At 41.8% G+C, this 12,306-nt stretch overlaps 1 protein-coding gene across 1 annotated transcript in view; it reads right to left on the bottom strand.

Moving 5' to 3' along the window:
- Positions 1-2,433: 2,433 nt before the first annotated feature.
- LOC110500713 (homeobox protein aristaless-like 4) overlaps positions 2,434-12,306 on the bottom strand; it is a 46,035-nt gene continuing 36,162 nt past the window's right edge. Inside the window, exons 3-4 of the mRNA XM_021578235.3 lie at positions 4,876-5,004; positions 2,434-4,435 (exon numbers count right to left, since the gene is read on the bottom strand). Coding sequence (XP_021433910.3) covers positions 4,094-4,435; positions 4,876-5,004 — 471 coding nt within the window. The 3' untranslated portion in view covers positions 2,434-4,093. The remainder of the gene's footprint in view (positions 4,436-4,875; positions 5,005-12,306) is intronic.

Genomic DNA, 12,306 nt, shown 5'->3' with positions numbered 1-12,306 from the left:
ACATGAGCCTCACATCAGTTAGTGTCATCATTTGTTTTGTTGTTAGGCCTGATCAGGTTTGATAGCCTGTACATTACATTTAATGCAGTCAAAATGCCGGAATTACATGCAATTGTCCAAATTTCATATTCTGAATCCTCACCCAGACTTTTATGGGGAGGGAGTGAGGGAGGGAGGGAGGGAGGGGCATCCAGCCAAGAGGAGTGGGAAAGGAGATATTTAAATCTAGTGACAGGCCCAATCACTGTCTAGTGACAGGCCCAATCACTGTCTAATGACAGGCCCAATCACTGTCTAGTGACAGGCCCAATCACTGTCTAGTGACAGGCCCAATCACTGTCTAGTGACAGGCCCAATCACTGTCTAGTGACAGGCCCAATCACTGTCTAGTGACAGGCCCAATCACTGTCTAATGACAGGCCCAATCACTGTCTAATGACAGGCCCAATCACTGTCTAATGACAGGCCCAATCACTGTCTAGTGACAGGCCCAATCACTGTCTAGTGACAGGCCCAATCACTGTCTAATGACAGGCCCAATCACTGTCTAGTGACAGGCCCAATCACTGTCTAGTGACAGTCCCCATCACTGTCTAGTGACAGGCCCAATCACTGTCTAGTGACAGGCCCAATCACTGTCTAGTGACAGGCCCAATCACTGTCTAATGACAGGCCCAATCACTGTCTAATGACAGGCCCAATCACTGTCTAATGACAGGCCCAATCACTGTCTAATGACAGGCCCAATCACTGTCTAGTGACAGGCCCAATCACTGTCTAGTGACAGGCCCAATCACTGTCTAGTGACAGGCCCAATCACTGTCTAGTGACAGGCCCAATCACTGTCTAGTGACAGGCCCAATCACTGTCTAGTGACAGGCCCAATCACTGTCTAATGACAGGCCCAATCACTGTCTAGTGACAGGCCCAATCACTGTCTAATGACAGGCCCAATCACTGTCTAGTGACAGGCCCAATCACTGTCTAGTGACAGGCCCAATCACTGTCTAATGACAGGCCCAATCACTGTCTAGTGACAGGCCCAATCACTGTCTAATGACAGGCCCAATCACTGTCTAGTGACAGGCCCAATCACTGTCTAGTGACAGGCCCAATCACTGTCTAGTGACAGGCCCAATCACTGTCTAGTGACAGGCCCAATCACTGTCTAATGACAGGCCCAATCACTGTCTAGTGACAGGCCCAATCACTGTCTAATGACAGGCCCAATCACTGTCTAGTGACAGGCCCAATCACTGTCTAGTGACAGGCCCAATCACTGTCTAATGACAGGCCCAATCACTGTCTAGTGACAGGCCCAATCACTGTCTAATGACAGGCTCAATCACTGTCTAATGACAGGCCCAATCACTGTCTAGTGACAGGCCCAATCACTGTCTAGTGACAGGCCCAATCACTGTCTAGTGACAGGCCCAATCACTGTCTAATGACAGGCCCAATCACTGTCTAGTGACAGGCCCAATCACTGTCTAGTGACAGGCCCAATCACTGTCTAATGACAGGCCCAATCACTGTCTAATGACAGGCCCAATCACTGTCTCGTGACAGGCCCAATCACTGTCTAGTGACAGGCCCAATCACTGTCTAATGACAGGCCCAATCACTGTCTAGTGACAGGCCCAATCACTGTCTAGTGACAGGCCCAATCACTGTCTAGTGACAGGCCCAATCACTGTCTAGTGACAGGCCCAATCACTGTCTAATGACAGGCCCAATCACTGTCTAGTGACAGGCCCAATCACTGTCTAGTGACAGGCCCAATCACTGTCTAGTGACAGGCCCAATCACTGTCTAATGTTTCTGTGTTATTCCTGCCTGTTGCTAGGGGAGAATGTGTTTCCTGTAACCTGATAGGTCGGCGCTGGGAGGGAGGCGGTCCTATGGGGAGGAAATTACACATTCACTTGATATGATTGCCAAGTGTACACTTTCTGCTCTCCGCCCTCCACTCCCCCCAACCAAATTGGCATGGACCCGTGTCGCTCGTGTCGTCCATAGTTATAGGAACCTAGAAACAGGGACACAGCTGCCAGCACATCCCATGCAGTCAAAACCAAACACAGATGTTTTTCAGATGTTCACTTATTACCATACCATTAATACCTCTTAGACAATTGGTCATTGTGTCGCTGTGAGAAGAAAGAGAAAAGTTATGAATGAGGCTGATTCATGAAGACTTTGCTCTGGTTCGTCAGTGCTCTTCATCAAGGAGTTTTGCTCATTAGAGTTGTAGTGTTTGTAATGCGGTTCTTTGCACCGTGTTGGTGTGTCCTCAGAGGAACCAGGCCGGCTTGAAGCAGATTTGTTTCAGGCGGTGGGGTTTCAACAGAACAAGAGAAAAAGGGTGGTTGGCATAGAGAATAAAGAGGCACAGGGTGGTGGGCATAGAGAATAAAGAGGCACAGGGTGGTGGGCATAGAGAATAAAGAGGCACAGGGTGGTGGGCATAGAGAATAAAGAGGCACAGGGTTGATGGGCATAGAGAATAAAGAGGCACAGGGTGGTGGGCATAGAGAATAAAGAGGCACAGGGTTGATGGGCATAGAGAATAAAGAGGCACAGGGTGGTGGGCATAGAGAATAAAGAGGCACAGGGTGGTGGGCATAGAGAATAAAGAGACACAGGGTTGATGGGCATAGAGAATAAAGAGGCACAGGGTGGTGGGCATAGAGAATAAAGAGACAGTGTTGATGGCATAGAGAATAAAGAGGCACAGGGTGGTGGGCATAGAGAATAAAGAGGCACAGGGTGGTGGGCATAGGGAATAAAGAGACACAGGGTTGATGGGCATAGGGAATAAAGAGACAGTGTTGATGGCATAGAGAATAAAGAGGCACAGGGTGGTGGGCATAGAGAATAAAGAGGCACAGGGTGGTGGGCATAGGGAATAAAGAGACACAGGGTTGATGGGCATAGGGAATAAAGAGACAGTGTTGATGGCATAGAGAATAAAGAGGCACAGGGTGGTGGGCATAGAGAATAAAGAGGCACAGGGTTGATGGGCATAGGGGATAAAGAGACACAGGGTTGATGGCATAGGGAATAAAGAGGCACAGGGTTGATGGCATAGAGAATAAAGAGGCACAGGGTGGTGGGCATAGGGAATAAAGAGACACAGGGTTGATGGGCATAGGGAATAAAGAGACAGTGTTGATGGCATAGAGAATAAAGAGGCACAGGGTTGATGGGCATAGGGAATAAAGAGGGACAGGGTTGATGGGCTTAGGGAATAAATAGACACAGGGTTGATGGGCTTAGGGAATAAAGAGACACAGGGTTGATGGGCATAGAGAATAAAGAGGCACAGGGTGGTGGGCATAGGGAATAAAGAGGCACAGGGTGGTGGGCATAGAGAATAAAGAGACACAGGGGGGTGGGCATAGAGAATAAAGAGGCACATGGTTGATGGGCATAGAGAATAAAGAGACACAGGGTGGTGGGCATAGAGAATAAAGAGGCACATGGTTGATGGGCATAGAGAATAAAGAGGCACAGGGGGGTGGGCATAGAGAATAAAGAGACACAGGGTGGTGGGCATAGAGAATAAAGAGACACAGGGTGGTGGGCATAGAGAATAAAGAGACACAGGGTGGTGGGCATAGAGAATAAAGAGGCACAGGGGGGTGGGCATAGAGAATAAAGAGACACATGGTTGATGGGCATAGAGAATAAAGAGGGAAAGGGAAAATGGCACGTTCCCCCTTCAGAGGTCTGAGAGATCAAGTAGCACCACTCCCTCTGTCTAGCGTCTTCTTTTCTCAGCGTCTCCTGCTGATTGCCATGGTGACGTCATTGTTGGTATCATTCTAAAGCTGCTGAATCGTTTCCTGTGATGGTCTCTCCTGTCGTCTCGGGTTGTAGTTCATTCATTTCACCTGCTTTGGTATTATTAGTGCTATCAGGTGGCGTAGTCGTAGTCCCATCCTGACCTTCCTCCTCGTCCTGCTCCTCCTCTTCCTCCTTCCCAGTACTGGGCATGGCCTTGTCCAGGTTCAGGAGAGTATGGATGAGGAGGCAGGGTTAGGGCGTGTCTGACCAGGGTGGGGCCAGACCCAGGAAAGTTCCCATAGCATCATGTGTTCCAGGAGATGGCAGCGCTGTGTTCCTTAGCTTTCATGCGCAGCGCTGCGATACTAGAAGACTTTCTGTCTGGGTCGACACTGGTCAGGTCGTAACCGCTGAGACCGCCACCCACTCCGCCCATTCCTCCAGCCCCAAAGAGACTTCCCATGTGTGTCTGTCCCATGTGACCCTCATGCCCCATTACGCCCGGGCTGGGCACGCCTAGGTAGTCGGAGACCCCTCCATGAGGGTGGGGAGGCATGCAGGAGGTGACTGACCCGTCACAGGGCACCACACAGCCAGGTACAGGAGAGACACCGCTGCCAACACCTAGCCACGATGGGTTCTGGATCTACATGGAGGAACAGACAAGAGCAGGAGGTTTAAGAGAAATCAAATATTGTAACCCAGAGAAACAAAATGCTGACTGACTTGATTTTTCTTCTGGAGGCAAAAGTGGCTAACTAGCAGAAACAGCAGATTCAGTCAATCCCCTTTGACAGAACCACCCAAACATTCCAGTTCAAATCTCCACTTTTACTTCACAAGAGATTACTCCAGAGGGCGCTGGTGGAAGGAGCTATAGGAGGACGGGCTTGTAGCAATGACTGGAATGGAATAGATGGAACGGAGTCAAACGTGTGGTTTCCATACGTCTGATACCGTTCCATTTATACCCTGAGAACGTCCTCCTATAGCTCCTCCCACCAGCCTCCTCTGGATTACTCGTATTCTTTCACTTCCATGCTTGTTCATACTGTGGTCATGAGCGCTATCCCATCCCTCCTGTACCTGTGTGTAGTTCTCTGGCCTGGTGAGGAGGGGTAGCTCGTAGGCAGTAGAGAAGTGAGTCCTGACCTGCTGCATCTGACCAAACCTCTCCCTCTTCCGCCACTTAGCACGCCGGTTCTGGAACCACACCTGCAGAGAGGAAGAGGACACATCAGAAATAACAATTCATCTGATTCATAATGGTGTCATGGGCTTTGTCTCATCTGATTCATAATGGTGTCATGGGCTCAGTCTCAGCTGATTCATAATGGTGTCATGGGCTCTGTCTCAGCTGATTCATAATGGTGTCATGGGGGAGAGGAAGAGGACACATCAGAAATAACAATTCATCTGATTCATAATGGTGTCATGGGCTCTGTCTCATCTGATTCATAATGGTGTCATGGGGGAGAGGAAGAGGACACATCAGAAATAACAATTCATCTGATTCATAATGGTGTCATGGGCTCAGTCTCAGCTGATTCATAATGGTGTCATGGGCTCAGTCTCAGCTGATTCATAATGGTGTCATGGGTTCTGTTTCATCTGATTCATAATGGTGTCATGGGCTCAGTCTCATCTGATTCATAATGGTGGCATGGGCTCTGTTGCATCTGATTCATAATGGTGTCATGGCCTCTGTTTCATCTGATTCATAATGGTCTCATGGGCTCAGTCTCATCTGATTCATAATGGTGTCATGGGCTCTGTTGCATCTGATTCATAATGGTGCCATGGGCTCTGTTTAATCTGATTCATAATGGTGTCATGGGCTCAGTCTCATCTGATTCATAATGGTGTCATGGGCTCTGTCTCAGATTCATAATGGTGTCATGGGCTCTGTTTCATCTGATTCATAATGGTGTCATGGGTGTCATGGGCTCAGTCTCATCTGATTCGTAATGGTGTCATGGGCTCTGTTGCATCTGATTCATAATGGTGTCATGGGCTCTGTTTAATCTGATTCATAATGGTGTCATGGGCTCAGTCTCATCTGATTCATAATGGTGTCATGGGCTCTGTCTCAGATTCATAATGGTGTCATGGCCTCTGTTTCATCTGATTCATAATGGTGTCATGGGCTCTGTTTCATCTGATTCATAATGGTATCATGGGCTCAGTCTCATCTGATTCATAATGGTGTCATGGCCTCTGTCTCATCTGATTCATAATGGTGGCATGGGCTCAGTCTCATCTGATTCATAATGGTGTCATGGGCTGAGTCTCATCTGATTCATAATGGTGTCATGGGCTCAGTCTCATCTGATTCATAATGGTGTCATGGGCTCAGTCTCATCTGATTCATAATGGTGTCATGGGCTCAGTCTCATCTGATTCATAATGGTGTCATGGGGGAGAGGAGGAGGATAAATCAGAAACAACACTCTTAGAAAACAGGGGCTATTAGAACCAGGTAGCCTAGTGGTTAGAGGGTTTCTGGATCGAATTCCTGAGCTGATAGGTAAAAATATATTGTTCCGCCACAGAACAAGGCAGTTAACCCACTGTTCCTCGGTAAGCTGTCATTGTAGATAAGAATTTGTTCTTAACTGACTTGCGTAATTAAATGAAGGCTGTCGCTGTAGGAGAACAGTTGAAGTCGGAAGTTTACATATACCTTAGCCAAATATATTTAAATTCAGTTTTTCACAATTCCTGACATTTAATCATAATAAAAATTCTGACTTAGGTCAGTAAGGATCACCACTTTATTTTAAGAATGTGAAATGTCAGAATAATAGTAGAGAGAATGATTTATTTCTTTCATCACTCCAATACTTGACTCCTGACTGATGTCTTCAGATGTTGCTTCAATATAGCCACATAATTTTCCTCCTCATGATGCCATCTATTTTGTGAAGTGCACCGGTCCCTTCTGCAGCAAAGCACCCCCACAACATGATGCTGCCACCCCCATGCTTCACGGTTGGGATGGTGTTCTTCGGCTTGTAAACCTCCCCGTTTTTCCTCCAAACATTACGATGTTAATTATGTCCAAACAGTTCTATTTTTGTTTCATCAGATCAGAAGACATTTCTCCAAAAAGTACGATCTTTGTCCCCATGTGCAAACCGTAGTCTGGCTTTTTTATGGCGGTTTTGGAGCAGTGGCTTCTTCCTTGCTGAGCAGCCTTTCAGGTTATGTCGATATAGGACCCGGTTTACTGTGGATATAGATACTTTTGTACCTGTTTCCTCCAACATCTTCACAAGGTCCTTTGCTGTTGTTCTGGGATTGATTTGCACTTTTCGCACCAAAAGTACGTTCATCTCTAGGAGACAGAACGCATCTCCTTCCTGAGCGGTATGACAGCTACGTTGTCCCATGGTGTTCATACTTGCATACTATTGTTTGTACAAATGAACGTGGTACCTTCAGGTGTTTGGAAATTGCTCCCAAGGATGAACCAGACTTGTGGAGGTTTATCATGTTTCCTGAGGTCTTGGCTGATTTCTTTTGATTTTCCCATGATGTCAAGTAAAGAGGCTCCGAGTTTGAAGGTAGGCCTTGAAATACATCCACAGGTACAGCTTCAATTGACTCAAATGATGTCAATTAGCCTATCAGAAGCTTCTAAAGCCATGACATAATTTTGTGGAATGTTCCAAGCTGTCTAAAGGCACAGTCAACTTCGTGTATGTAAACTTCTGACCCACTGGAATTGTGATACAGTGAAATAATCTGTCTGTAAACAATTGTTGGAAAAATGACTTGTGTCATGCACAAAGTAGATATCCTAACCGACTTGCCAAAACTATAGTTTGTTAACAAGACATTTGTGAAGTGGTTGAAAAACTAGTTTTAATGACTCCAACCTAAGTGTATGTAAACTAGTTTTAATGACTCCAACCTAAGTGTATGTAAACTAGTTTTAATGACTCCAACCTAAGTGTGTGTAAACTAGTTTTAATGACTCCAACCTAAGTGTATGTAAACTAGTTTTAATGACTCCAACCTAAGTTTATGTAAACTAGTTTTAATGACTCCAACCTAAGTTTATGTAAACTAGTTTTAATGACTCCAACCTAAGTGGATGTAAACTAGTTTTAATGACTCCAACCTAAGTGTATGTAAACTAGTTTTAATGACTCCAACCTAAGTGTATGTAAACTAGTTTTAATGACTCCAACCTAAGTTTATGTAAACTAGTTTTAATGACTCCAACCTAAGTGTGTGTAAACTAGTTTTAATGACTCCAACCTAAGTGTGTGTAAACTAGTTTTAATGACTCCAACCTAAGTGTGTGTAAACTAGTTTTAATGACTCCAACCTAAGTGTGTGTAAACTAGTTTTAATGACTCCAACCTAAGTGGATGTAAACTAGTTTTAATGACTCCAACCTAAGTGTATGTAAACTAGTTTTAATGACTCCAACCTAAGTGTATGTAAACTAGTTTTAATGACTCCAACCTAAGTGTATGTAAACTAGTTTTAATGACTCCAACCTAAGTGTATGTAAACTAGTTTTAATGACTCCAACCTAAGTTTATGTAAACTAGTTTTAATGACTCCAACCTAAGTGTGTGTAAACTAGTTTTAATGACTCCAACCTAAGTGTGTGTAAACTAGTTTTAATGACTCCAACCTAAGTGTGTGTAAACTAGTTTTAATGACTCCAACCTAAGTGTGTGTAAACTAGTTTTAATGACTCCAACCTAAGTGGATGTAAACTAGTTTTAATGACTCCAACCTAAGTGTATGTAAACTAGTTTTAATGACTCCAACCTAAGTGTATGTAAACTAGTTTTAATGACTCCAACCTAAGTGTATGTAAACTAGTTTTAATGACTCCAACCTAAGTGGATGTAAACTAGTTTTAATGACTCCAACCTAAGTGTATGTAAACTAGTTTTAATGACTCCAACCTAAGTGTATGTAAACTAGTTTTAATGACTCCAACCTAAGTGTATGTAAACTAGTTTTAATGACTCCAACCTAAGTGTATGTAAACTAGTTTTAATGACTCCAACCTAAGTGTATGTAAACTAGTTTTAATGACTCCAACCTAAGTGTATGTAAACTAGTTTTAATGACTCCAACCTAAGTGTATGTAAACTAGTTTTAATGACTCCAACCTAAGTGTATGTAAACTAGTTTTAATGACTCCAACCTAAGTGTATGTAAACTAGTTTTAATGACTCCAACCTAAGTGTATGTAAACTAGTTTTAATGACTCCAACCTAAGTGTATGTAAACTAGTTTTAATGCCTCCAACCTAAGTGTATGTAAACTAGTTTTAATGACTCCAACCTAAGTGTATGTAAACTAGTTTTAATGACTCCAACCTAAGTGGATGTAAACTAGTTTTAATGACTCCAACCTAAGTGTATGTAAACTAGTTTTAATGACTCCAACCTAAGTGTATGTAAACTAGTTTTAATGACTCCAACCTAAGTGTATGTAAACTAGTTTTAATGACTCCAACCTAAGTGTATGTAAACTAGTTTTAATGACTCCAACCTAAGTGTATGTAAACTAGTTTTAATGACTCCAACCTAAGTGTATGTAAACTAGTTTTAATGACTCCAACCTAAGTGTATGTAAACTAGTTTTAATGACTCCAACCTAAGTGTATGTAAACTAGTTTTAATGACTCCAACCTAAGTGTATGTAAACTAGTTTTAATGACTCCAACCTAAGTGTATGTAAACTAGTTTTAATGACTCCAACCTAAGTGTATGTAAACTAGTTTTAATGCCTCCAACCTAAGTGTATGTAAACTAGTTTTAATGACTCCAACCTAAGTGTATGTAAACTAGTTTTAATGACTCCAACCTAAGTGTATGTAAACTAGTTTTAATGACTCCAACCTAAGTGTATGTAAACTAGTTTTAATGACTCCAACCTAAGTGTATGTAAACTAGTTTTAATGACTCCAACCTAAGTTTATGTAAACTAGTTTTAATGACTCCAACCTAAGTGTATGTAAACTAGTTTTAATGACTCCAACCTAAGTGTATGTAAACTAGTTTTAATGACTCCAACCTAAGTGTATGTAAACTAGTTTTAATGACTCCAACCTAAGTGTATGTAAACTAGTTTTAATGACTCCAACCTAAGTGGATGTAAACTAGTTTTAATGACTCCAACCTAAGTGGATGTAAACTAGTTTTAATGACTCCAACCTAAGTGTATGTAAACTAGTTTTAATGACTCCAACCTAAGTGTATGTAAACTAGTTTTAATGACTCCAACCTAAGTGTATGTAAACTAGTTTTAATGCCTCCAACCTAAGTGTATGTAAACTAGTTTTAATGACTCCAACCTAAGTGTATGTAAACTAGTTTTAATGACTCCAACCTAAGTGTATGTAAACTAGTTTTAATGACTCCAACCTAAGTGTATGTAAACTAGTTTTAATGACTCCAACCTAAGTGTATGTAAACTAGTTTTAATGACTCCAACCTAAGTTTATGTAAACTAGTTTTAATGACTCCAACCTAAGTGTATGTAAACTAGTTTTAATGACTCCAACCTAAGTGTATGTAAACTAGTTTTAATGACTCCAACCTAAGTGTATGTAAACTAGTTTTAATGACTCCAACCTAAGTGTATGTAAACTAGTTTTAATGACTCCAACCTAAGTGTATGTAAACTAGTTTTAATGACTCCAACCTAAGTGTATGTAAACTAGTTTTAATGACTCCAACCTAAGTGGATGTAAACTAGTTTTAATGACTCCAACCTAAGTTTATGTAAACTAGTTTTAATGACTCCAACCTAAGTTTATGTAAACTAGTTTTAATGACTCCAACCTAAGTGTATGTAAACTAGTTTTAATGACTCCAACCTAAGTTTATGTAAACTAGTTTTAATGACTCCAACCTAAGTGTATGTAAACTAGTTTTAATGACTCCAACCTAAGTGGATGTAAACTAGTTTTAATGACTCCAACCTAAGTTTATGTAAACTAGTTTTAATGACTCCAACCTAAGTGTATGTAAACTAGTTTTAATGACTCCAACCTAAGTGTATGTAAACTAGTTTTAATGACTCCAACCTAAGTGTATGTAAACTAGTTTTAATGCCTCCAACCTAAGTTTATGTAAACTAGTTTTAATGACTCCAACCTAAGTGTATGTAAACTAGTTTTAATGACTCCAACCTAAGTGTATGTAAACTAGTTTTAATGACTCCAACCTAAGTGTATGTAAACTAGTTTTAATGACTCCAACCTAAGTGTATGTAAACTAGTTTTAATGACTCCAACCTAAGTGTATGTAAACTAGTTTTAATGACTCCAACCTAAGTGTATGTAAACTAGTTTTAATGCCTCCAACCTAAGTTTATGTAAACTAGTTTTAATGACTCCAACCTAAGTGTATGTAAACTAGTTTTAATGACTCCAACCTAAGTGTATGTAAACTAGTTTTAATGACTCCAACCTAAGTTTATGTAAACTAGTTTTAATGACTCCAACCTAAGTGTATGTAAACTAGTTTTAATGACTCCAACCTAAGTGTATGTAAACTAGTTTTAATGACTCCAACCTAAGTGGATGTAAACTAGTTTTAATGACTCCAACCTAAGTTTATGTAAACTAGTTTTAATGACTCCAACCTAAGTGTATGTAAACTAGTTTTAATGACTCCAACCTAAGTGTATGTAAACTAGTTTTAATGACTCCAACCTAAGTGTGTGTAAACTAGTTTTAATGACTCCAACCTAAGTGTGTGTAAACTAGTTTTAATGACTCCAACCTAAGTGTATGTAAACTAGTTTTAATGACTCCAACCTAAGTGGATGTAAACTAGTTTTAATGACTCCAACCTAAGTGTATGTAAACTAGTTTTAATGACTCCAACCTAAGTGGATGTAAACTAGTTTTAATGACTCCAACCTAAGTGTATGTGAACTTCCGACTTCAACTGTAAATAGTTCCAGGTAAAACACTTTTTGGTTACAGGTTGAAAAAGTTTTGGCTCCAGGTGGAACCCTTTTTGGTTCCAGATGGAATGCTTTTTGTTCTAGGTGGAACCCTTTTTGGTTCCAGATAGAATGCTTTTTGTTCCAGGTGGAACCCTTTTTGGTTCCAGAAAGAATGCTTTTTGTTCTAGGTGGAACCCTTTTTGGTTCCAGATAGAATGCTTTTGTTCTAGGTGGAACCCTTTTTGGTTCCAGAAAACCATCTACACATTCAACTAGTGAGAGTAGCCTGACAGGAGACTATCTAAACTACCGAGGGTGAAGAAAACCATCTACACATTCAACTAGTGAGAGTAGCCTGACAGGAGACTGTCTAAACTACCGAGGGTGAAGAAAACCATCTACACATTCAACTAGTGAGAGTAGCCTGACAGGAGACTGTCTAAACTACCGAGGGTGAAGAAAACCATCTACACATTCAACTAGTGAGAGTAGCCTGACAGGAGACTGTCTAAACTACCGAGGGTGAAGAAAACCATCTACACATTCAACTAGTGAGAGTAGCCTGACATGAGACTGTCTAAA

This window comes from Oncorhynchus mykiss, chromosome 2, assembly GCF_057628025.1.
Source record: "Oncorhynchus mykiss isolate SJ-2025 chromosome 2, ASM5762802v1, whole genome shotgun sequence".
NCBI lineage: Eukaryota > Metazoa > Chordata > Actinopteri > Salmoniformes > Salmonidae > Oncorhynchus > Oncorhynchus mykiss.
The sequence above is the reverse complement of the archived record's forward strand: the minus strand, read 5'-3'. Positions and strand labels throughout refer to the sequence as shown.